At 35.3% G+C, this 26867-nt stretch overlaps 2 protein-coding genes across 3 annotated transcripts; one reads left to right on the top strand and one right to left on the bottom strand.

Annotated features, from left to right (window-relative positions):
* Positions 1 to 1442: 1442 nt before the first annotated feature.
* LOC134825522 (disks large homolog 2-like) lies at positions 1443 to 25619 on the top strand. 2 transcript variants are annotated; one of them, XM_063837750.1, is made up of 21 exons: positions 1443 to 1473; positions 1711 to 1842; positions 2709 to 2865; positions 3207 to 3289; positions 3742 to 3856; positions 7369 to 7462; positions 7685 to 7826; positions 8021 to 8100; positions 8375 to 8498; positions 12606 to 12673; positions 14588 to 14707; positions 14882 to 14984; positions 18202 to 18276; positions 18556 to 18680; positions 19193 to 19284; positions 21267 to 21403; positions 21622 to 21723; positions 23168 to 23340; positions 23592 to 23701; positions 23960 to 24045; positions 24380 to 25619. In XM_063837750.1, exons 1-21 carry the CDS (start codon positions 1455 to 1457, stop codon positions 24493 to 24495), a joined length of 2253 nt encoding a protein of 750 aa, XP_063693820.1. In that variant the 5' UTR covers positions 1443 to 1454; the 3' UTR covers positions 24496 to 25619. The 2 variants fall into 2 exon arrangements, with proteins under 2 accessions (XP_063693820.1, XP_063693819.1); XM_063837749.1 differs by having other exon boundaries at positions 23954 to 24045.
* LOC134825373 (uncharacterized) lies at positions 4669 to 6382 on the bottom strand. The gene is made up of 3 exons (XM_063837550.1): positions 6266 to 6382; positions 6007 to 6108; positions 4669 to 5850 (listed from the first exon to the last, which is right to left on the bottom strand). Exons 1-3 carry the CDS (start codon positions 6299 to 6301, stop codon positions 4669 to 4671), a joined length of 1320 nt encoding a protein of 439 aa, XP_063693620.1. The 5' UTR covers positions 6302 to 6382.
* Positions 25620 to 26867: the final 1248 nt, after the last annotated feature.

Below are 26867 nucleotides of genomic sequence, written 5' to 3'. Positions count from 1 at the left end.
TATTGCAATGATGTTTTCATAGATGTAATACAAAATGTCTTGCCATAAATGGTCATTGCACTTGATTTATTGTCATCCATTTGCATTGGCCCATGATCGTGGGAACTCCATCTCTTTCAAAGGCCAGTTTAATGTTGTTCTAGAATTATAATGGCATTATACATTATTTGGTATCGTATGTATGTTGTGTTTAGTGTTTGCTAACTAGGTATGTGCTGTATATTTTGAAGAATTTTGAGGCTCACGACGTCTCGTCCCATGGGTTGAGTTGTAAGCTGAGTATATGTTCAAATCGCCTTACTTCGTATGGTGAAACATCGACAGGTTTGCCTTGACCTTTCGGACGAGTGTTTGCCCACCGGGGATCAAAAAATATGATCACCATGAACATTACTTTGACACGTGAACTTATCAAACGACTGTAATGATTCCATTAAATTTTCTTAGTATATTTAGCTAGTTTATAGTAGATACACACGATCACAGAATAGAAGAGCACAATTGGGCTCTTTGTTCTGCGACCGTGTTTCCTCGGTGGGCCGACAGGTTTTTGTTGTGTAGTAGTGCTGGGGAAAAAACACGCTTTAAATATCAATGAATGTAAATATTGTTAATTGACATTAGTGCCACAGTTTATGTGGTAAAAACAAATTTATGGTCAAACATTATATATCGTAGAAGGGCATGATTTACCCACATCACTAAGCATCTGGATGGATAATTAGCACACAAGGATAAACTGACCTTTAAACATGACCACCAGCTATACCACGTAATCATAGCTCCAAAATAAATAAATTGCTCTACATAGAAACATCTGGCCTGATCTTATCACATTGTGGTCCCCTGGGGTTCGGTAAAGCCCTTACAGGCAACTGGGTCCTTTTACCAGCCACAATAAAACTAGTCATGCCAGTACTGTCATAAACTGTAACCAACTATTTAAAAATAAGATATCTTTTGCTAGAATTTTACATTTTAAGCCATAGAGCAATCTTCTCAATTTTAAAATTTAAAAATAACATTTTACCCTAACTATGATGTGGTGGCATTTCATACTTAACTAAAATTCAACTTTGAAAGTCAATAGATTATTAGTCACAATGAAATTATAGTTTAAGACATCCATTTTGCATTGTGTTTCCAATATTAGAATTTATGATATGTATTGATTGAATAATTGGTAATAAATTTAACTTTTGTTTTATTAACTTTTGTTTTATTAATATTCTTAGTAGAGTCAAATTTACAGTGCTCGTTACTGTAGGTTGTTTTTGAAATAACTTGAGATTTATAAGTAATATCTGATCTTGTACAGTAATGTATTATCTGAAATTATTTGCTAATATAAGATAACAGTTTGATGTTTCATAAATAACATATAAATGAATTTATTGTGAACACAGAAAAAATAATTCAATAATAATAATCTGATCAATTTTAGGTCGGCAGTCATGTCTTTTGGCAAAGAGGGTAAGTTAACGTCTCTATCATATCATTTAAACAAGAAGAATGCATTTAAACTTAATGGAAAATGAATAGCTTAAGGGATGGTTCACATACTAATGTGAACGCTTCACTTCAATGATAGCAACAAACTTGCTAAAGAAATAAACAAGTGCTCCTGCTCATAAAGTTGATTTGGTAACAAATTTTAACCAATCAAAGATACCTTATAATAGTGTATATTGAATTGCTATAACATGTCAGATGTTGACCGGATGGTGGAACTAATACAAGACTACAAGGACAACCTGACCTACCCTAGTGACACTAATTTACAAGAATGCATGAAGAGGGTTATCAGTATGTGCCAGAGTGAGCTCTTCAATGCTCTACTTGGTAATTTGCTTACATCATTGAACTTTTAAATTTCTATTTTACAATTTTCTTCATCTTATTTGATCCTTTGATTGCTTTGAATTTGAATTTTACACAAATTTGTTAACAAGGCTGATGTAAGTTTTGCATGTATGCAATGTCATAACAGTCTGATTGATTTGACAAAATATAATAGTTATTTGGAAAAATAACTTGTAAAGGATAAATCCTTTACAAGTTATTTTTTCCACTTCACCATATCATCAGCTCTGCTATTACCATCTTCACGACCATGATGATCTTTATCTAACAGCCATATCTTTTATAATATCTAACATATTTGTATTTTATTATACACCTTTACTATGCTTTAACAACTACTTTATACTCTGTATTATAAATGTGATCATCACTGATGATCTCACATCAAAAGCTCTGTTGCTGCATTTTAAATGCAATTATACACACGAAAGAGCAAGTAGTGCTTCTCAGCATCTAACACACAAGTACTGGTGTTTAAAAAGTGCCTAAACAAGCTGATGAATGATGTGTTATGTTATTAGTATGCATCACAACTTTAACATATTGTACTGCACATTTCTCAAAACAAAGCAAACGTGTATTCTTTTCATATTCATATCAAACTTGTATCTTATGTTCGAATAAGCATGAATATAATAGGCTTGTTTACTGGCAAATAATATTCTTTTCTTTCATTTTAAAAGAAAATCAAGATCTCATCCTAACAAGCATTCAAGTCCGATTATTATATATATATAATATGTACACTGATACAGTATCAATATATATATTATATATACAATACACTTGCACTGTAGTATTACACTAGATCAAGATACAGCCCCAGACCTCTCTCTCTCCCTCAGATATACACGAATACCACAAAGACGTACTGTTGAACAGCGCCGCCCCCGCCCTCCTCAACAACACTCCTCACATCAACAACAACAGCAGCGTCGCTTCAGAGAGACCTCATCCGGGCCTTAACTTATCTGCTGCTCCTCCCGAACAACCTACTTTCAGGTATGTAGAAGTGTTTTTAGAATTAGAATTAGAATTAGAATCAAATTTACACAGCAATATAATAAAAATAGTAAATAATTTAGAGATGCTTCGATCTGTTTTGTGCTGTGGAGTATCGAGTCCTGGAATGTTGTGGCCTGAAATGCAAACCACCATCCCGTTTATGTGCCCCAAATTTGATATTCATGCTCGGATTATAGTTTATAGTTCTACTGTACCTGATTGTATTACAGTTAAAGTAGCAGCAGTGGTTTACAACTAAGTTAAATATCAGGGAAATATTTTAAATTGCGTATCATTTTTACTTGATAAAATTATTTAACCGGGGCTGTATTTTGCAGACCAGAAGTTAGTACACTTCCAAAGGCACCCCCAGCAGATGACACTGTCACCGAAACCATTCTCCTGGAAAAAGGACGAAACGGTAAGATATTTTGTTTTTCTGATATTTTGTTTTTCTGATATTTTGTTTTTCTGATATTTTGTTTTTCTGATATTTTGTTTTTCTGATATTTTGTTTTTCTGATATTTTGTTTTTCTGATATTTTGTTTTTCTGATATTTTGTTTTTCTGATATTTTGTTTTTCTGATATTTTGTTTTTCTGATATTTTGTTTTTCTGATATTTTGTTTCATTTTATTTTCTGATAATGTTTTGTTAGTTTTACTCACGGTGCACTTGAACGTGTTTAATGCTATTTTCTTACTACGTTACACCGAGTATATTCATATTCAATAAATTATATTCTATTATCATCTAGTCAAATCAGCTTGTACGGTCTGTGTTCATGTCTAGTATTCCTCAACCTACACCCTTATCTTATCTCGTTCTATTTCACCTTATCTTATCTTATGACTTATCTTATCTTATTTGCAGGTCTAGGATTCAGTATCAGTGGTGGTTACGACACACCCCACTATCCAAACGATAACAAGATCTACATAACTAAGATAATACCAAACAGTGTCAGTGATATGGACGGAAGGCTCAAGTACGTGACATTTCGTGTTTACTTTATCACGTGACATTTTAGAGGGAGGGGGTCGGCGTGTAAAAGGAAGGGGGGGGGGGGGGGGGGGCCAGGGTGGGGGCGTGTAAATTTGTAAAAGCTTAGGCTAGTACTAGAACTTTTACACAATAGTTTAAATGTGTGAAGTGGCTTATAACAGACAAATAGCTAAATATTGCTTACGTAATCTATGAAAGATCCCTAACTCTAGTAGTCTAGTACGTATCATGTTGTGCCAACTTCAGGGTCTGTTTAGGTCAGGTGACTAGTGAATATCAACTTTGAGATGGTTTGTTGTACTATATAATGATGTAATAGAACACATTGAAAAAATGAAGTATCTAATGTCATTAATATAATATCAATATTGTTTGAATTATTTAGTTTTAGTTTTACGTCTTGAACGTTGTCTTTTATAATGCTGATTTTTCACTTGTATAAAAAAGATTTTAACCCCGAAAAGTTACAAAAATCACATTCTATAATTGCACCCCTTTTAAAGCTCTAAAGTGCAACTTGCGGGTGTTCAAGATCTTCAACCCGTAGTTCTGTAGTTGGTCTGTCCTATAACTTGTGTCAATGAGTCGTACATTTGTTACTGAAACAAACAATATGGCCCTGCTACAATTTCGAGAAAATACTACAATATAATCAAGGTACGATGTTGGATACCTGAGTTCTATATCTTTCGATAGCAACTCCATCTATGTATCTGCTTAGCTTCCATCACTGATCCTGGTGCTTGAGATTCCAGGTGTGGCTTTAAACAATGTTTTAAGGGCCCAACACTCAGCTCACTCAGTTGATGGTAGAACAGTGGGTCTTTGTGCGATGTTGTAGCAGGGACTCCACTTCTTGTTTTCTCTTGCTAACCAGATTGCATAGGAACATCTGAGAGCAACCAAAGCCGCCTCTTGGAACACTGCTTTCTTTACTCTCTTTGTAACACCAAAGTAGTTTAGTAGGGCTGGTAAGGTATGATGCCAGAAGCCTCTACACCCAACCTCTACCGTAAAAAGCTGAGCTTTCCACCCACTGCCATGCAGCCCAGGAATAAGCTCTCTGTTGTAACGTGCTTGTTTACGTTCTACTTGGTCACTAAAGTTACTCTCGTCACCAACTGTCAACTCTACTAATATGACCAACTTTCCTTTATCAGACCAGACTACAATATCGGGACGTTCTGCAGTTCCGTAGATGTGCTGGGGGAACTGTGCTGGGAGGTCATCTTCGTCCCAGATAATCTGCCAATCTTGGTCTTTCTCAAAAGGGCTCTCTCTTTTCATCTTCGTCTTCGGTTTTTGGTAACAGCTGCTAGATGACTTGAAGCCTGTCCAGTCCTGAACTTCAAGTTTAAAATCTTTGTTGTTGAACTTCTCGATTTGATCCAGTAGGGATTTCGCAATGACCCGCAGCACGTTGTCATGCCTCCAATTGTATCGTTTGTTGTTCAGCGAGAAGTTGCAAGCTACCAAAATGTGCTTAATGTTGCAGTGTCTCCATCCGCAAAGTGGACAGTGTCCTGTGTCAGCATAGTTCCACAGGCTCATGTTTGCTGGAGTATTTGCAACGTCATGGGTTGCATTGATGTGGAACTTAAGAAGAGCAGGGCTCATCTTGTAGTTGTAAATAAGGTTGTTCCAACCTAGGTCTAGCTGCATGGTGTTTTCCCATGTTAAGAATTGTCCTTGAACTCCCTTGTCTACCAGTGTCAACAGGATATCCTGCTCTGAGATGTGGGATACCAGTTCTTTCAGTTTTTCCTTTTCACTGGCTACACTCCTCTTGGATCCCAAGCCCATCCTGTCTTGCACTGTTACCCCTACTAACTCTCTGAAGTAGAGATCTCTTTCTCTAGCACTCAGCTCATTAGTGTAACCCCACCGACTGCTCCCTTCTTGTTTCTTGGCCCTGTGCTCGTAGACCTCCTTAACTTTAGGATCCTTGCTGTTCTTTAGAGAGTAACCTTTGGACACCTGAAGGAACTTGTATAAGTCCGATAGTCTTTTAAGATTCAATCCAAAGCAATCCTTATTTCTGTAAAGCACACTGACAGTAATTGTCTTTGTTACACCTAGCCATTTCTTCAGATACCTTGTACATATTGCTTCAAGATCTTTGACAAAACTAACCGGGAGATTGTAGATCATCAGGTCCCAGGAGAGCTTGCTGGTTAGGAGGTTGTTGTAAATCCAGCATTTCATCACTCCATTAAGGCCTGATCCGTCCACTGCCTGAAACAGTGTAATCAGTTTGTCTTCTATCAGCTTCTTGGTATCTTTGAGGCCCAGATCCACATATATCCAATGGCCAAGAAACTTCATCGGCGTATTTCCAATAAACTGGATTTGAGCTCCATCTATGAAAATTTCAGGGTCATAGGACACATACCTTCCATCTATAACCTTCATCCCCAGGGATACGCATTTACTCGGCTTGGCTTTCATTTTCCTTGACCAAGTAAGAAATCTTTCCATCACATCTATTAGCTTCTTCATCTTTTCCAGCCTGGGAGACATCAGAGTTAGGTCGTCAGCAAAAGCACGACTTGACGTGCTGCTAGAACTAAAAGACGGCTTGTAACCCAAGTCGCTTTGATTTTTCAGGAGATCCAATAGTAGGTTGAAAACTATTAAGAACAGTACAACCGATAGAGGGTCGCCCTGAAAAAGACCTAACATATAAAAGAACCAGTTTGTTTTCCAGTCCTTTGTCACCACTCTCACAATCAGCTCATCATAGTACTTAAACATATATTCTATGAGCCAGTTTGGGAACTTATAATGTCTTAGAGCATATATTATCAAGTTGTGGGGAACCCGGCCGTAGGCGTTCATTAGGTCCACCCAAACTGCAAAGATCTGTCGTCTATTAGATTTGGCATCCTTCAACTCTTCCATCAGAGCCTGAGTATGCTCGAGGCAACCTGGTGTCTTACGCAGGAATCCTTTCTGGATAGACGTGTCTATGTAGCTATTGCTGACCATATACTCTAGCATTCTGTCCGCTAGTAATCCCATCTGCAACTTCCCACTAGTGTTTGTTTTAGTGATGTTTCTGAACTTACTAGGGTCATCTAAATCCTCAGTTTTTGCTATCAGAATGGCTTCACCTACTCGCCATTGCAGCGGGACTCTCTGGCTTTCCCATAGAGAATCCAGCAATTTGAATACTGCTTTCGCCATTCTGGGACATCTCTTATATACCAGATATGGGACTCCATTCGGACCAGGTGATGATTTATTTCTACGGCTTTTCAGCTTCGTTTGAAACTCATCCCAGTCCAATCTCTCCATCTCAAATGCAGTCTTTGGTACTGGGGCATCAGGCAGTCCTTTAAGCTTTACATATAGAGCACTTCTCTCCTTATCAGGAATTATTTTAATTTAAATATTTTCTGTAAATTGTAAATATAATATTTGTGAAAGTTTAAAATTTAAAAAGATCACGTGTGCAGTTTATGATCTCCTGTATTACAAACAAACCCTCCTCAGGGTCAATGATTGTCTACTGAAAGTAATGGATAAGGACCTAGAGAACGTGTCACATGATGAAGCTGTTGATATTCTCAAGAATTCTCCACCAAGGGTAAATACCAAATATTACTAATACTAAGTTACTGATTTACTAAGTTACTTTTAAGAGTTACTAAGTTACTTTCGTGAGTTACTAAGTTACTTTCGTGAGTTTCTAAGTTACTTTCGTGAGTTACTAAGTTACTTTTGTGAGTTACTAAGTTACTTTCGTGAGTTACTAAGTTACTTACATGATAATATGTTAATATGAAGCATGTAACACTCGTTACACAAGGTGCTGTTAACAATCGAGAGAAAGCAACAGACAGAGAAGTTGGTACCACGTGTTATAGAAGTCTCCTTGAACAAGGGGGAAAAGGGACTGGGTATCTCTATTGCGGGAGGAAAGGGAAACCAACACATTCCTGACAGTGACGGTATGTTGGTATTATCATATACCTAATACCTAAAACTCTAAATAGTATAATAAGATTAAAAACTCCAAATAAAATGTTCCCGATTGACGATTAGACACATTTTGAGAAGTTTCTTGATATAGATTTAAGCTATTTGTCTCCTGGTACAATGATAACGATTATAACAATTATAACAATTATAACAATTAATGCAGGTATTTACATAACTAAGATAATTAGTGGTGGAGCTGCTGATAAAGACGGAACTCTTCAAGTCGGTGATAGAATATTATTAGTGAGTCTACTTTTAATAATATTATTTCGTATTAATTGTACAGAGCAACACCTTATATAATACTACAATTTAAGTACTAATTAAAATTAGCTGATATAACTAGATGTAATTATATTCATTCCAATCATTGTTACCCAACTATAATAACCATTCATATTTTGTGCATCACAAGGCATTAATTGCTCTGGAAAACGTTGTTTTCAGACACGAATAAAGAAAATCATTTCAGATAAAAACGTTAACATAAAAGAAAAACAACTAATTTTATTTTCAGGTAAATAACGTAAATATAGAGGAAGTAACGCACGATGACGCAGTTGAGGCACTCAAAGGAGCGGGAGATAACGTGATTCTTGTTATAGCGCAGAACATGCCTGAAGTATACCCGGAAAGTGCAGGTATTTTACTTATTTCAGCTATTTTAGGTTACAAGTATTTAAATACCTGTTTCAGGAATTTAAACTAATTAAATTTTAAATTTGTTGTTGTAACAACAAATGTTAATACCTGTCCATGCTGAGGGAGCCCTGGATGTTTCGATCAAGTTATTAATAGCTTGTCTAAAAGAGCCGGTTGTTTTGTCCCCCGCCACACCCTGGCCCTCCCCCGGCCACACCCTGGCCCTCCCCCGGCCACACCCTGGCCCTCCCCCGACCACACACTGGCCCTCCCCCGGCCACACCCTGGCCCTCCCCCGGCCACACACTGGCCCTCTCCCGGCCCTATCTAATGCCCCCTCCATTAGATAGTTCAGAATGTCTGAACTATTCAATCTAATAAAACCCTCCTGTATACTGCGCTGGCTTGGTCCATCAAAATTCTAACGTGCATCTTAATAAATAATATGCATATCTAGTTTCAAACTGCGTTACTGATTAAATAAATACTCCACTCTCGTAATAATAACAAAGTTACATTATTCTTCATACAGAATCACATGAAAACAGTTGCCAAAAGTTGCAAGTCTCAAAGTTTTCAATTTTCAGAGCCATTTACCGGTTACTGTACCTATAATTCATTATGTAACCGTATGTTGTATAATACAACAATTGTACTGCTGTAAAATATATAAATGTACTAGGCACGCTGCTGGCATACATTTAAAGATTAGGTTTCAGAACGCTAATTCTAAGAAACGAAAATCTAAACTCACCAGTTATCAGTTTATATCTTTTCCGTTTAATTTGAGTTTCTACTTACTTACAGCTTACGCCTTACTTACTTACTTACTAGTTATTTACAGGGTTTATATATCGTTAAGAAGTCAAGTGACGTTTAATTATAAACATGTAAACAATAAACACGCTCTATGAAATTTAAACTTCCTAGCTACTCACTCTTTGGCCTCTTGCCAAGATAATTATGACTAGAATTATCTCCCTCTCGTAATTCAGTAAACCAACTTCTCGGGTGATTTACGTCGTTTAATAAGTAAGATTTTATCTTTGTATTATCCCCGAACGGTCTGACTGTGTTGTGTTGTTGGGTTAGTTTGCTCTAATTCTAGGATGTCATCAGTGGGCAGTGGCCCTAATTATGTTTAACGTAATAATATATAACGTAATTACGTTTTGTTTTAAAACAGCCAAAACAAAGAAAGGTGCAGGTATAGAATAACTTCCTATTAATTTACAGAGTTGAGTCAGTTAATGTCAAGCTGCTCGAGCCTTACTTTATCGTTACAATAAATACTTAATTAATTACATAATGTGTACTCACCACTCAGCCTACTTCTAATTACTGGCAAGCACTTACAACATGTAATTACATAGGAGGACTAGTCTATAGCTGAAGTACAGTAGCTTCTGTTGCCTGTTGTATTACAGATTATCCTTCTCCAGCCAGATTACCATGTTCCTGTATTACTGCTCGGCTCTCTCTCCGCTGTTTTATACACATATTTTGGATTAGTAATCTCTTTGAAAGTCAATAGTCTGTATAAATAGTCTATATAAATAGTCCATATAATAAGTAGTCTGGAATAGTTTGTGTTACGTTAGTAGTGATCGGTAAATAGTACTGAGTAGTGAGTACTCTGTGTACTCTGTACTCGCTATTTTGTATATCTTATTCTTTACTTGTTATTCTGTGCAGTCTACAGTAATAAAAGTGATAAAAGTAGTAAAAGTGTAAGGTATTATATCATCAGTATTCATCATAATAGAATAGCCAATAGTTATGCAACATAATTGTATAACTAGTTTTACTGCATAATGATAACTGTTGCTTTTAGCCTGATAGCAAGCTCAGCGGTTCCACACTCGTCTTTAATCGACCATCAGAAATCATTGCTTAATAATAATCATCTCATATATTCTGTAGTCTGTACACATATTATAATATATGATATTTATGCACATTTATTCATACTGTCGGGGCTCAACAGTCTATCATCGCTACGATAAATATTTGTTAATCACTTCAATAACATCGTCTGGTATTTTCGAGCTGAGTCTTTTTATGTCGTTACTCGACTGATGTTTTAAGACTGTATGATAAATGATTGTTCATTTTATCTGTATGATCCCATTCACTTTGATATTAGAGCGTTTCGATACAAATTAAAACAAGGCCTTCATTTCATGAAGGCAGGGTTTGGATAAGCTTTAAATACTCGTTTAAAACGTTTCCAATTTCCATCACGTTACATAATAATACTCAATAAATGTAATAGATTTGTAGTGCTGTAATTCATTTAAAACTAAATATGTTTGATCTGTACAGACTACAGTTTGATCTCTACATCTTAATTTGTATAGTTCCATTAGTTTGCAGTAATTCCGTCTCCGTTCACTGACCTGTATTCCAGTCTCTCCTCATTAATTGAACATTAATTAAGTGAATTAACCCACTATAATTAACCCACTATAGTATAACGTTGAGTTTACAGGATTATGTAATCATTAGTGATCAAATTAATCACTACAATTTAATAAATTGAATGAATATTCTAGAATAAATAACATGACCTTCTATGAAATATGTTGGATAATATCAATTTAATTTATTAAATAATCAATCGAAAGTTTAATTACTTTGCATGACTAAGTTATCACATTCACAACATCACAACGCCACAATGTCTGGTGTTTGTAGCGCAGACTTTACAGCAGGCTTAAAGTACACATTGCATAACGTAATAATATTATAATGACATAACGTAATAACCTAAAATACCACACTCGATAACGAGACAATGTCTTCCCTAAGTGAGTTGGAATTATTTGAATTTTTAACTCCGTTTGTTTTAGTGTTTTGTGATTTTCACGTTGGATTTTTGTTTTCCATTTGTTTTGGAATTAAGTTTCAAGGAAGTTAAAATTTGTTAAAATTGGTCTGTTTTGCTGACACGTGACAGCTATCGACCAATCAGAACTAGGCATGTGACATTTCTTAGCCGATCAAATGTTAAGACTTGACAACTCATAACCAATCACCTGTCAGCAAGGTCCAATCAACTACGACAATCGCTTTCGTTTCACCTCTAGCCATGTTAAATTCCATTAGATATGATCATATCCCTCTCTGTATTAGAATAAGTCTGTATCGTTCGAAGGATCTGCATATTTGTCATTTTTGTTCACCGCTCTTTGTTTCATTATGTAATCTGAATCTATCATGATATATGCGTTTTGATTTAATAATAAAAACATACGTTTTCACGTACCTACGTATACACATTTTGTTTGAATTTGATACATAATTAGCCTCTATAGTATAAAAACTAAACTTTTACAATATTTATGTTATACAAAGACACATGGAACCTGTGTGCAGTACACATAAAATTATACATTCTTGTATTTGAAAGTGTAGAATTTATAGCATCACTTAAATATTTGAGTAACTTTACTCGAACATTTCTATAGATTCAGTCTAGATTCAGTTGTATCATTGTCTTTTCAGTGTTAAGCTGAGAAAATTTGTGAATCCATATCAACAGAAAATATGAAAGTTGTTAAAACAAATTAATGAATAAGTAATTTTAAACCAAGGAATTTAAGCAATGTCCTCTGTAATTAAGCTGATGTGTCGTTGTTACACGACACAGAAGAGTGTGGAATTACCCCTGTCTCGCAACTCCCATTTTAAAGGTGTGGTTTAATTGAATTTAATTTAAAAAATGGAAACATTGAATCATGACAAATCTTCAATAAAATTTGAATTTAAAAGATAAAAGTTAAAAATAGTATCATAACTCTCATTTTAAAGGTGTGGTTATTGTGACGCTATTTTGGGGTAGGCGACATGTTATCTTGAGGCTATAGATAACTAGCTAAAAGATAACTAACAAAAAGATAAATAAAATTAATAAACTTGTTTTATTACTTAAGATTTGACTGTTTTTATAGCCCCTCTGTGGAACTAGTTACTAATATAAATTCCAGATATATCATACCTACTTTATCACTGACCTTATATTCTAAGTCGTGAGGAAGGCCATGTGTTTGGTTTATAATTACTCATTATCATTAATTATATAATATTCAATTTCCTCTTTTCAGTTGTATCACCACAACTTACTCATCCTTCAAGAGAAGCAAGACGTGTTACGTTAGAAAAAGGGCCCGAGGTTGGTTCTGTTTGGAAAATATTTGTTACATTTTGCTGGTAATATTTCCAGTTTGTACAATGAGGATAGTAGATAATTTATTATATTTATGTCGCCCATCTTAATGTCCCTTTAACATTATCTCAATTATTATTCAGTTATTGTTCAATTATTGTTCAATTATTGTTCAATTATTGTTCTCAAAGGAGCAAAGGATCCCACTTTGACCCACAGAATATAACGTCTTCAACTGTACAGAAACAGTGTTCTATCACAACATATTATGATGACGTCACGACTCTCCTAGTTTCTCGCTTTGTGTTTTAGTGAAGTAATTAACTCCTTATATGGTCATAATATAGTCAGGTAATTATCCCTGAGAGTCAAGTACCGCCGCGCCTACTTATGATGTAAACCTACTTCAACCTGCTGTCTCCCATAATTTCGTCACAAGTTACTTCAGTTCTCCTTATATGGGCATATTCTAAAAACAACTCCTTATATGGGCATGATCTAGATATTGACGCACTGCAGACGTCATAATGTTGTGACGATAAGCTACGATACAAAACACTTTACTAGTTTACTGATAATGTCCTTATTTGGTGAAATGTAGAATTGAGTGTTATGATGGAACGGGAAATTAACTGATGAAAGTTACTGATTCGATTCCAACAGCGACGTCAAAGAAACGGCAGTACTATGAAACAACAGCCTCGTATCTAACTTATTCTATAGCTATAGTACAACGTACTTAGAATAAAGATCTGCATTAATCGATATAAATGTTAAAATATAGTAGTTCCACCGTCATTTTAATTGGCTTGGTAAGTGATCGACTAATCTGCTTCAAGCCAATTACCATTTTACTCCGTCTATGTTACCGGTTATTTGACTTTAATATACGCTTGCGCTTAGTCGGTATCGTAAACAGGAAAAGAGATCCCTTTCCTGTTTCATTTCACCATGCTGTAGAGTGTAGAGTAGTCCAGACTGTGAGCCAAGGAGGTGTACTACTACTTAATTAGAGTGGCCGTTCTTTGAGTCTGTCCAGTGTTCCTAATGTGTAAAGGTATGAGGGTATGAACGTAATTGTCCTGTAAAATGAGTTGCAGACGTCTTCAGGAACGTATGAACCAGCTGTGGGTATTTACTATTTACGTTGTCCATTGTTGTTGGAATATAACAGCTGTTGTAGCTTCAAGCTTGTATTCTTTACTTAGAACTATGATTGCGGAGTTGTATAATAGTTGCAATATCAGAACAGTCGTAAAGTTCTAGAACTGGCGTTCAATTGTAGAACTTCCGTAAAAGACCTACAGAGCTGTAGGACTGTTAAGTAGAATTGTAGAATTGTAGGATTGTACAACCATGTAGGATTGTAGGATTGTACAACCATGTAGAATTGTAGGATTGTGTACAACCATGTAGGATTGTACAACCATGTAGGATTGTAGGATTGTACAACCATGTAGAATTGTAGGATTGTACAACCATTGTAGGATTGTACATTGTAGAACCATGTCTTTGAGCTACACTGTCCAGGTGGGAGATATTCTGGTTGTTTTCACGTAAGATTCAGAGTTGTAGCTGATATCTCATTTTTAGACTGTCTGAAGTTTTCAAGCTCTGAATTTTAACTTTAAACGTTTTACTTTATTTTAACTTTATTTTAACCTTATTTTAATCCTTATTTCACTTTATTCTGGCTTTCTGAGAATTATTCTTTCTTGTCACCATATTACATACTCTGATATTGATTGATGTAATGTAATGTTACTATTCTACCCAATTTCGATAATTAAATTATTCAATGATGACTAATTCAGTTAGTTTAGTCCCACAGTGAGGGTATCTGCTAACCACTAGTAATTATACGTAATTACCCTAGTTTTAATTAATTATGACTAATTACTGATGGGAGTATTGCTGCAGGGTCTAGGGTTTAACATAGTCGGTGGAGAATACAGTGAAGGTATTTATGTATCGTTTGTGCTGCCTGGAGGGGTGGCTGATGTGAGTGGAAGTTTGAAGATGGGAGATCAGATCCTTCAGGTAATTAGTTAATTAGTGATTAGTTAATTGGTAAATTAGCTGGTTAGTTAATTATGTTAATTAGTTAATTAGTTATCAGTTGGTTAGCCTCTGATTGGTACTGCTACTATTTGAATAAGTCTTATACTAATTTGTAATACTTTACTTTTTAAATAAATATTTCATATTTTTTAGGTAAACGACGAAGATATGACTGACGCTACGCACGAAACAGCAGCAAATAAGCTGAAAGCTTCCGGAAGTCAAGTCGATCTGATGGTCAAATACAACCCTGAAGGTAAACTAATTTTTTTACCGGTCATATAGTCAAATCACACAAGAATTTATTATTATTTATTTATGTTAAATCAATTAATAAATATTTACTGATAAGAATTTAACACTGATTTATGATAAGTAATGTCAAATAGTAAACTTTGATCGGTTACATAAAATAATAGCATATTTAATATTTATTTATATGTGAAAAGCAGGCATTTCTAACTATTCAGTCATACTGCGTAATATAATACTGCATAATAATAGCTTCTCAAACCTAAATTTGTGTTTGAATGCATATATCCAAACCAATTATACCGCAGAAAATAGTCAAGCACAAAGTTTTTCTTCGTGTTATTTTTATTCGTGTTCAAGTCTGAAAATGTGCAAGCGTCTTAAATTTTGTACTACAATCAAACACTTTTACTATTTCTCAAGACATGCAATATGTACTATATCCCGAGATATTGTAATTTGTACTAAAACTCATGTGTGGACAAGTGACTAATGGAATATAAAAACTACCGTACTACACACTACACAGTAACAACTTTTAGTAGCGTGTAAACTAAATTTTGTCCTACTAAAACTACTGTATAAATACACTACAGATGACAGGATATAATCTAGTGCGTGATTCACTTTTTGCTGAGTGTACTTTGCAGTTATAGGGGTTGACTGGCAAGTTACCTAATACAATAGAGATTGTCATAAAATCCGACGAAAATGCTCTGCAACGGACAAACTGAAAAAAAGTCAAATAAATCACGTGTTAACCTCTACAAAAACAATTTTTCAATACATTTTACAACACTACTATATATGTAGCAAATAATTAGAGAATATGAGTATGAACTATGACGTATTATGAAATGAGAGTTAAGGAGATCTACAACAACAGTAAGTCATGTAACCGGGTCTTTCTAAAGAGGCATGATCAGATTTGCTCAGCTCCGAAGTAGCCGTATGAGGTGCTGCACATCCGTAGTTATAGTATTCACCAACACTTGCCAGATTATTGGTGGCATGTTTTACAAAACCGACCAAGGTCACAGTAGAGGCACAGTAAAAGTACGTTTTTGAGTCCGGTGTATACGCATTACATGTTGCATGGCACGTGGAGCCGACAATCACCGGAATTACCTGATTTGCATAGTGACCTGTCCCACCAGTTGGCGCAGCCCCCCTACAAGCGGCAGCAGCTGCCACATGCAGACTCCCCCAAGCCACGTCCTCCAGAGAGAAGTCAGCGTAAGAACCCGGAAGTAGAGCCCTGTCTATCCTACCATCAGGACCTTTCTTTACTCCGTCCTCCTTCAATGTGGTTACATCAGACTGAACCGAGTTCAGGTCCCCTTCCACTTCCTCCACTGTTGTTTTCAGATGTTTGGATTTGGTGGTTAAGGTGGAGTTTACTGAATTGATCTTGGTGGTTAAGCTGTTTAGTGATGATTTGATATCGTTGGAGAGGCTTACTAGGATGGCGTCAGTTTTATCTTGCTTCTGTTCCAGAGATGATAACTTCTTTTCTAGTGTCTCTATCTTTTTCTCGTACTGTGCAAGTTTCTCGGCCTGTATCTTGATCTTTGATACCAGCTCCGTCCTGAGATCCTTCACGTATTGCCTAATCGTGGAATTTTGGTTTGTAATGATGGATTTGTGCAAGATTGCCATCTGAATCAAAGTATCGTCAAGACTCTCATCCAAGTTGGTTGTTTCCTCCAGCGAGTGACATGATACCAAGAAGGTTAAAGATGCTAGAATGATCACTGAGACTGAATAGTATCCATAGTTTTATGGATATCAGACAAACGAAGTTTAATATTGAATAACCAGACTTGAGACTCAGTAGGAGGCTTATAGATTGGTCACATGTAAAATCAGGTGTGATACTCCAATTCAATTTGCATGTGCTAAATCTGTTACCTCGAGGAATTGTGAACATTTTGTAACATCTCTGAGATTGTTTTGTTGAAACTTGAAACAAACAATTCATTTCTTTCATTTCATTTCGGAACTAGAACAATTGAAATACTCGTCTAATCTCCTTGAATTTAACAAGGTCACGTGACAAAGACACGGTGACACCAGCTGAGAGACGGCTGTCTGGAAACATGGTTTTGGTAATAAACGGGTCGCTAAATATATTTGAAGCCGTGTCGGGGCCTTTAATGCTGAAAAGATCATTCAATGGTTAAATGTGAACTCCATGGTTGAACTAATTAATTTCTAACCCCCGCCCTCGTATAGCAATACTTGAATGCTTTACATAACCTCAATTAAAAGGGAGCCCAAATAAAATGAATGTTATTTTTAATGGAAATGGTTCTAGGTTTTAGCTCACCTTCAATTTACAAAAAGGTATTTTTGTCCAGGTAAACTTGTTCAATTCCGACTTTAGATTACACAAACACTTAATAAAATAACGAAATGCCAAGCATTAGGTTTCAGGTAAGCTCTTCTTAAATAGAAAATGATAGACTCGTCTGCTTTTTTATCACAAGAGAATTATGATTTTGAAATCCCGATATGTATGCCTGTCAGAGATTCGTCCTATCCATTCTGGTCCACGATTGTGGGTGCATGGTTAAAATCTCTCTAGCAATTCTTAAAAATGTTTTCCCCATTAGTTTAAGAGGTCCAATCGATATTATTTGGACCATGAGTGAACTGAACATCGACAAACTGTAGATTTATTGGCAATCTCTATTGTTTCTACTTGCCCTTGTTGAATAATTGCAGATCAAAAAGAGACCTGAGGAATTTATGGACAGTGCAGTTTTACAAAAATTTTAATTTTTTTTAAACAAAAATTCCTGACATGCCAATAGATTCCCACTTCAACAATATCCTTCCATGGAAGGCTAAATCACTACTATACGGAATTATTTGCTGCTAAATTTGGGGCGGCGACGTAAATCATCTTCCAAGATTGACGAAATTTTACATAACTTCCATTCAAAAGTAATGTGTATAGTTACTTCCATAATAAAATATATCCATAGCATAGACACTAGACAGATAGACTGTTGAGTGTTGGGCTGTTGGCCTTGTCCAAAAGTTAACATGCACAAACAACAACTTGTATAATCCGATTGATGTCCTATGATGGATCAGTGAGAAAATGTAATGTAATTAATTAATAAATTTCCGTGTAAATTAAATTATATTAATTTCTGTATTTACATTAGATTAAATTAATTTCTGTACAACGAATAATTTAATTATCTTTGCAGGTTTTGCAAGGTTTGAGAAGCAGCTTGGTACGATACAGAACGACTCAGCTTCCTCCCCCGCCAGTATTGGATCCGGTAATCATCAATCTTACGTTATTTTACATTATAATAATTTTACATTATCATAATTTTACATTATCATAATTTTACATTATCATAATTTTACATTATCATAATTTTACATTATAATAATTTTACATTATGACGTGAATATTTTTGTAGACTGTTAATTGTAGTAGTAATAATAGGTTCATTAGTATTTAATACAGTGGTGACATTAATTTAGTAGTTAAATTACTTATTTGATAGTTACATTAATTCATTTGTTTTAACAATTAATGATCGGTTTCTCAGGGACATTGAAAACGAATATGAAAAAGAGTCTGTACGTAAGAGCTTTGTTTGACTACGACAAATCAAAAGACCCTGATTTACCGGGACCGGGTCTCAGTTTTAGACACGGTGACATTCTACACGTGGTAAGGAGATTTAATTAATAATTAATTATAAAATTAATAATTAGAAATATAATAAATTTTTTAATATGATGATTGATGTTGACCTAGTGCGTGTTTAAAACAATTTATCTGGATGCTAGTGAGGAGCTGTCACACGTGACAGTGAATATTCAATCAGCTTCCAGCATTGACCAATCAAAACTCAAATTAACTAACACGTGTCATGAACAATAAATTCACACTGCACCTCCCCACCAGTATCAAAACTATCTTATCTGTTTTTCTCTGATAACTCCCAGTACTGGGCCCATTTATCCAAAATATTGGTAGTAATGCTTTTGTTTGTAAGTTTGCCAGTAAGTTTGCCAGTAAGTTTGTCAGTAAGTTTGCCAGTAAGTTTGTCAGTAAGTTTGTCAGTAAGTTTGTCAGTAAGTTTGTCAGTAAGTTTGTCAGTTAGTTTGTCAGTAAGTTTGTCAGTAAGTTTGTCAGTAAGTTTGTCAGTATTTGTCTATTTGATATTATGATGTCTCCAGATAAACGCAAGTGATGATGAGTGGTGGCAGGCTAGAAGGGTTACAGCTGACGGTACGGAGGAGGGACGCGGAGTTATTCCCAGCAAGAAGAGGTGGGTAATAAAGTGAGAAAATGTGGGTAATAAAGTGAGAAAATGTGAGTAATAAATGTGGGTAATAAAGTGAGAAAATGTGGGTAAAAGAGATGGGTAATAATGACTTTATTACCTACATTTATTACCCACATTTTCTTTGTTAATGTGAGAAAATGTGGGTAATAAAAGTTGGGAAGGAAGTGGTATAGGAAAGTGGGTCGTTGGATAAGGCATCCATCTGAATCGCCTTGCTATGAAGAAACAAAAATGCTGCCCCCTATAATAGAAACATGGTACTAAACTTATTTTTGATCTTTTTCATTTCCACACTAAACATCATGTTACTGTATTAGCTTATTAGCAAGCATAATATTGTGTAGTTGTGGCGAATGGAGACTTTAGTTCCCCGATAATATATTGATTATAACCACAACATAAAAATTGCACAATGTTTTCCTCCTCAAGATATAAGTTTTTACATGTTGAGTAAAATTTCTTCCAATTGGTGTAAACATTTCTATAATCAGTGTAACACGTGACACAGTAACACGTGAAACAGTAACACGGACACAGTAACACGTGACACTGACCTAACTGATTAGTTCATGTCAGCAAATTAACAACTACCACTGGAGCTGAGGGAGGGGGATTATAAAAGATTATAGAAGTTTTTGCAAAATTCTATTTAATATATTTCTGTATTTCGTGGAAAGAAACGCCTCGATTCTTAAGGTTGGCGAAACAATCTGACACTTGATACTTCAAACTGCATAGTTCTCTGATAAGATTTCAGAGATATATTTCGATTAGAGATACTCCCCGCCACTTACCATATTCTTCGTAATAAGTTTTTACATTTTGAAATTGCAGTTAGTTTTCATCAGTTTTTCTGACACTCCTTGTCACTGCACTCACACCGACTTCAACAAATCAACGAGTGCAACACTGCAGCAAATGTTGCTAATTAGTTGCTAATTTGTTGACAAATCTTCGTCATCTGCCAGTTACAAGCCTAGTTTCATTTATCATACTTGGTTTGTTAACTAAGCTAAGCATGCAATTAACTGTTGGTTCCGTGCCAAAATAATGAGATTTATTTGTAAATGAAGACATAAATTATAGGATTTGCTTAGTTATCAGTAAATAATTATATGAATAGATTTTATAGATTACACTTTATTGTTAAAATATTGTTATTCAAGCTTGACTTTGTTAAAAGGCCTACATTCGACAAAACTATAAATAATTATTATTTCCTATAAATCTACACTTAGCAATATATTTATACACAATTACACAAAGATAGAACCAGCGATCTCAAAAAGCGCAACGTAACTTATTATCAAAAAAGTGTAAAACGTATAAATACGTAAAAATATAACAAAGCAATAATATGATACATACCATATAAATTGTATTTCTTGCTAACAGATAGTGTAAAACACAAGGCAACTTTCTGACTATCTATGCTTTCTCAAAATAAAACAATCGTATTACAGCAAAACCCCGATTGTTGATAAATGTCTACTTTTTAGTTTTAGATTACTCCACTGTTATAGGGCTTAAAAACATGGCCCAAATTACAAGTACTCAAGTGGGAAGTTTTTAGTTTTCTAGGCTTTACATAGCAATATCAGTACAAACACGACATGTAACAGCTTCCAGAGAAACACTACATGTGACGTGGAACACTGTATTTTAAAAACTAGGACTTGAAGCAATTAAAATATTATATTCCTGTTGCCAATGTACCTTCTATTTTTGGCCAAGAAGCCCCACCAGTTTATTGGAAAGTTGGAATTCTAAGTGGAATTGTATGGTTTACCAGAGACCTTGCTTCTCGGCTTGACAAAGTGTAGTGCAGCTAATAGTCTTAATTAATAACAAAATAATTTAGAAAAAAACTTGTTTACTTGTAAAAAGTGCGATGTACGGTGCGGTATGATGTGCAGAATGTGAAATGTAAAATGAAACCTTTATTTATTTAATCTATTTAACAGGGTGGAGAAGAAAGAGAGGTCTAGGAACAGATCAGTTAAGTTCAGTTCAAGTTCAGAGGAAGCTATGATGATGGGCAGTACTTCTGAGAGTTCTACTGACGCCGTGTATACTTACGAACCTGTAGTTCAAACCTGGAGTAAGTTTGTTTGTTTGTTTGTTTGTTTGTTTGTTTGTTTGTTTGTTTGTTTGTTTGTTTGTTTGTTTGTTTGTTTGTTTGTTTGTTTGTTTGTTTGTTTGTTTGTTTGTTTGTTTGTTACTTGTTTGTTACTTGTTTGTTACTTGTTTGTTACTTGTTTCTTGTTTCTTGTTTGTTTGTTGTTTGTTTGTAAAAACTAACATATAAATTTATTTCAGTAAAGTACATGAGGCCCGTGATAATCCTCGGACCGTTAAAAGACAGAGTAAACGACGATCTTATGGCGGAATTTCCTGATAAGTTCGGCAGCTGTGTTCCACGTTAGTTACTTGTAGTTACTATTAGTTACTCTTTTAGTTACTTTTAGCTACCATCACGTAGTTAGTTATTATTAGTTACTTTTAGTAACTATTAGTAAATATTAGTTACTGTTTACTTTAAATGAGTTACTAAGTTTAGTTTAAATTAGTTACTTTTAAATTATTCAGTTTCTATTTATTCAATTAATTATTATTAATTGTTGATAGACCAAGACAGTGATATGGTAATGTATTGCATTTTTATTGACACATGACAGTGGTTATCCAATCAAATCTTCGAATCATTATCACGTGTCAAAACAAATATCACGTGTCAAAACAAATTCATCTTTCCATCACCAGTATCAAAATTTATCAATCGCTGAAATGACCACAATATAAACAAATAACTTGTTATGAAAGGAATGTCGACAATTTAAGTCCACTGTTCGAGACAGGCCAATGTTTATTGTTTCAATATGTAAACAGTAACGTCTTTCCGCGTGAGACTGTGAGAATATCACGTGACATAAATTGTAGGTTTGTAATACAATACCACGCGCATACCATCACAAACAACCGCTGTAATCATTTAATATGTCGTCACATATTTGTGACATTCCACCACCACCTCAATCTGGAGATCAAGTTTCTAATTTCATTAAAATTTGGGTCACAACGATCTTAAATTCTTCGGATTTTAAAGCCAATACGAGTTGTAAAACTCGAAATTCTTAATAGTTTTAAGTATAAAATTGCAAAGAGGTAGCTTGTAGGAATGTAGGCATTTGGAGTCGTTAATCTGGAATGTTACTCCCAGGGGATTCAAATATTTTCACTCGTATGCGATATTAAAAACATATTCCAATCAAAAACTGTTATCCAACCATCCAATTAATTGGTGTTATTATGAGATCCCTCACCAGCAAGCAATTAATTTTAATTGGGCACACCTAGGAATGTGGCCAAGAGCGCGCTTGATGCTATTGCGGGTCTAGTTCTTGCAATTATTGATCCATGTGGGACCATTTTGGAAACTTAGCTTTTGCGACTAGCAATACTTTGAGCAAAATGTTGGAAACACGCTAGCTTTAAAACTCACTGTTTTGCGCGCGTCATGCATACACTGTACTCACGCGCGCGCGTACGTTGCTTGCTTAAATTAGCGCAGCTTGCATCGATCGATTTATAAATTTCGTCCAGACTCACAATAATGAAGAGGTTCTCAACAAATAATATGAATGGACCAATATTAACCTATAACTTAAATCACCTGGCATTAAACATTATGTAAAGATTATGCAATATTATTTCAGCAATCTGCACGTCCAATACAATATTTCATTCCAAAAATGGCTTCGGCGGAGTAGAATCACAAACGATATACAAAATACCAAGTATACGTACAAATACATGACTTCTGTAGAAAATCCGACTTTTCCAATTTAACCTCTACTCCTTCCAGATACAACAAGAGAAAAGAGAGAGCACGAAGTCCACGGTAGAGATTACTTTTTCGTTTCATCTCGAGCTGAAATGGAACGTGACATACAAAACCATCTTTTCATTGAAGCTGGGCAGTTTAATGATAATCTGTATGGTACCAGTATAGCCAGTGTGAGGGATGTATCAGACTTAGTGAGTTGAAAAAAAATTACAGATTTTACTTTTTTAGGCCTTCTGATCCGATTGAAGAGGCTGAAAAACTGTTAATATTTATAATGCTGTTGGACACGAAGGGAAACACACACGTTAATATTTATTTCACAGGCAATTCAGTTTGACTTTCGCCATGCGTCTTACCAGTCTCATTCTTTGTGGTATTGATTTTTACTCTGTTAGAAGAGTGTCAATAATAAAACATGTATCTTACAATATACCAATCTAAGGGTAAGATGTGCATACTCGATGTCAGCGGGTACGCTATAAAACGACTCAGACAAGCTCAACTCTTCCCAATTGTAATATTCCTGCGACCGACTTCTCCTGAGGCCATCAGGTATTTACCTCAAACATTGTAATTTATTGTGGTATGCAGAATCGGGGTAAGGTTTATTCTTAGTTTTTTAATGTGTAAGAACAGAATTACGAAAAATAGCTATGAAGAGACTAATCCGTTCTCTTGAAGCTATTATCAAAATATTATCAATTAATATTTCAAACTCCATGTAAACTGTGCTGAAAAATTATTGATTTAATCTATTTAGTTTATTTATTTAATTAATAAACCTATTAAATGTTGACTGCTCAGCTGCAGGAACAGTCGCATGAGTGAGGAGCAGGCTAAGAAGAACTACGAACGTGCGATGAGACTTGAACACGAGTTCAAACATTACTTCACAGGTAGTTAACTAATTAATGAGGAGTTAGCTGTGTTTATTTGTTCATTCCTGTCGTTGTCAAGTTAAGATATGGCCAATAGATTGATATAATTAATCCGCCCGATTGATTTCACTACTAGTTCTGGTTTCAGTAGTCAAATTAAACATCCTCCTCGGGGAAGCTGAATTGGTCTTACCGTCCACTAATCCAGATACAAACTTTCAGACATTTTATTTCATGTCAATCTAAATAAATCAATTTAAAGTCATGAGATACTATCTTTATATGTAAATTTATTATGTATGTATGATGTAGCGTATTTAAAGAATCCTAACCTTTTTCTAAAACTTTTCAGCATGCGTGAGCATTGAGCCAGGGAGACCTTACGACAACATCTACGGAGAAATGAAGGAGATAATCAAACTTCATTCGCAACCAGCCTGCTGGATCACAAGTAAAGACAAAATATAGAGACACTGCCAGGGAGACCACGTGTCTTTCCGGGGTCACGTGCCAGATCACGTGCTGTCTCCGGAGTCACGTGTCTCTAGTTCTCGTTAGTTGTAATTTTTGGCTGCTCGCCATGATGAGATTTTGCTGCTTTTATGTTATAAATAGAATATGTAACCGAACAATATGAAGTGAACCTTTGTATGCTGTTTCAGTTTGAATAATGTAAGCGAAAAATGCTTTCCCGCTGGAATTCGAGTTAGAAGGCCAAGGTTTTAACTGTCAGCCCATTAAATTAAATCTTTTTAAATTTTTGCGATCAATCGTAAGATTTAAAATAAATTCTCTTATCATTACTAAACGCAAAATTCTTTATTATTCATCCGACCATGCTTAATCGTGATCAAAATGGGATATCAGTCAGAGGATCCAAATAACTTAACTTTTTATGTTACAGGAAATTTAATGGTATGATTATATATCGATTTTAATAGAAGTACTATAAGTAATTGATTACAAAAGAAAATAACTTATATATTGTATCAGCTCTATCCTGGATTAGCTTTATACAATTATGCTTTTATGCCTAGATGTTTATAAAATATATGATGATTTCATATGATATATTCCCATCGCCTGGTATAATTTTATGATCAATGTTTATAAATGTGTTTATAACTCTAGCTCCGCTCAATATAATAAACTATTATACATACATGCAACGCTTGTACGTTTATACTGTTTAATGGTAATTTGTTAATATAAGAGTGATATGGAACTGATTGAACCTGTCTTATGTGTTCTATAACATTCACAGCTAGCCACATAAGAACGCAATACATTATATTAAGTTCCTCCACGGGGCCTGCCACACAAAAGTGCGCGTCGCGCGGCCACTATTTTACACGTGCTGCCGCGATACGAGGCAGCTTGGTGAAGCACGTCGCTTATCAGATGGGTTCAATAGGTTTCATTTCTTTATTATTAACGGATATTGTATTTCGTTAACAGTTCAGTTCAACTCGACTATTCGGGTATTAAAAATGGGAACATATGTGTTCACCTAATTGGTGGTCGAGTGTTTTATTTGAATAGGATGGTAGGATTATACGCTGTTTACTAAATGTTTGTTTATTTATTTGAAATCTGCAGTTTCATTTGTTCACGTAGTACTAGTAGTGCAGGATAAAGGTAATGTCAGACATAATATGAGATAATATAAGATCTGAGCGAAAGCAAGCAGATATTTTATTTAGCCCAATCGTCTTAAACCATTGGAACCTAAAACACATAATTTACAATGTAGAGTCCACATATTGAATTATCAATTATCGACGCTTATTACACATTACTCCAACATTTTATCAATGCAAATGAATGAACTTTTAGTTTAATTTTTGTCATGCTATGTGTTATGTGTTATCAGTGTTAATTTGAGATTGATCGACATTCTTCAAATGATCTTCGAACTTCGTCAGCTGTTGGACACAGTCAGACATGATGCATATTTTTCGTTTGATTCACGATGTCAATCCTTCCCAGCTCGGTTAGGCAATAGGCCCAGTGCAGTGCATCTCGCCGATCTACGGAACTGTGGTTGCGAGAAGAATTATTTGATGCGCGACGCGGCCCAGTAGTCAGTAGTGCATGCATCGCGCTACAAATTTTTCGTAAATTACCTTCCGTTCACTGCAAAGTCTTCGCAGTTCGCAAATGATCTTCAACGCAATCGACTGTGACCTTCGTCTGTCCGCAGACAAATTTTATATTAGTCAGACATATTTTATATTTCGGAATTGAAATTACGTTCCGTTTACTGTCCACTGACAACTGAGTTTGCTTTTAATTGTGTTTTGCTTTGCAGTACATTTTACTGGGCCGGCGCGACCCGGCGGCGCGATCACCCTGTCATTCTGCCGAATCTGTTTATGAACAAATATAAATAACCCGGGGTCGCTAGTTAAGTAGTAAACGCTTTTACAGGCATTTTCTGATTTTTGGGCCAAAAATAGGCCAAAATACTTGTATCACGTGGTGACCCCCACGGTCGCTTCACTATACTGTAGCGTCTTCGACGCTACAGGGGGAGCCGCGCACTTCGTGCGCGGCGGGTCATACAACGTATGACAACAAAATACCATGTTTTTTTGTTGATATTTTGAGCAAGTTAACTTTGTTGATATGTCGCGGCAAAATTTGCATAAATAATAAATATAGCTTAAACACAGCCGCACATGATGGCATTCAAATTTAGCTATAGGTGGTGCGCGTTAAAATTAAACTTGCTCGGATCTCAAAAATTTTTACACCATCTTTTTAGTGAGACTGTGACAAATTTTTCAGTACCAAATTTGCAATATATATTTTAAAATAATTAATGGACATAATTTAGG

Source organism: Bolinopsis microptera, chromosome 13 (genome assembly GCF_026151205.1).
Source record: "Bolinopsis microptera isolate Bmic1 chromosome 13, MBARI_Bmic_1.0, whole genome shotgun sequence".
Classification (NCBI taxonomy): Eukaryota; Metazoa; Ctenophora; class Tentaculata; order Lobata; family Bolinopsidae; genus Bolinopsis; species Bolinopsis microptera.
Note: the sequence above shows the minus strand (reverse complement) of the source record. Positions and strands in the feature narration are given on the sequence as shown.

Coding starts and splice junctions, on each gene's coding strand:
- LOC134825522 (XM_063837749.1), top strand. Junction 7,827..8,020: donor ACACATTCCTGACAGTGACG/GTATGTTGGTAT, acceptor CAATTAATGCAG/GTATTTACATAACTAAGATA. Junction 21,404..21,621: donor ACCTGTAGTTCAAACCTGGA/GTAAGTTTGTTT, acceptor AATTTATTTCAG/TAAAGTACATGAGGCCCGTG.
- LOC134825373 (XM_063837550.1), bottom strand. CDS start 6,301: ATGCGTATCCCTGGGGATGAAGGTTATAGATGGAAG. Junction 6,109..6,265: donor ATGAAGGTTATAGATGGAAG/GTATGTGTCCTA, acceptor ACACTGTTTCAG/GCAGTGGACGGATCAGGCCT. Junction 5,851..6,006: donor TGATGATCTACAATCTCCCG/GTTAGTTTTGTC, acceptor AAGTTCCTTCAG/GTGTCCAAAGGTTACTCTCT.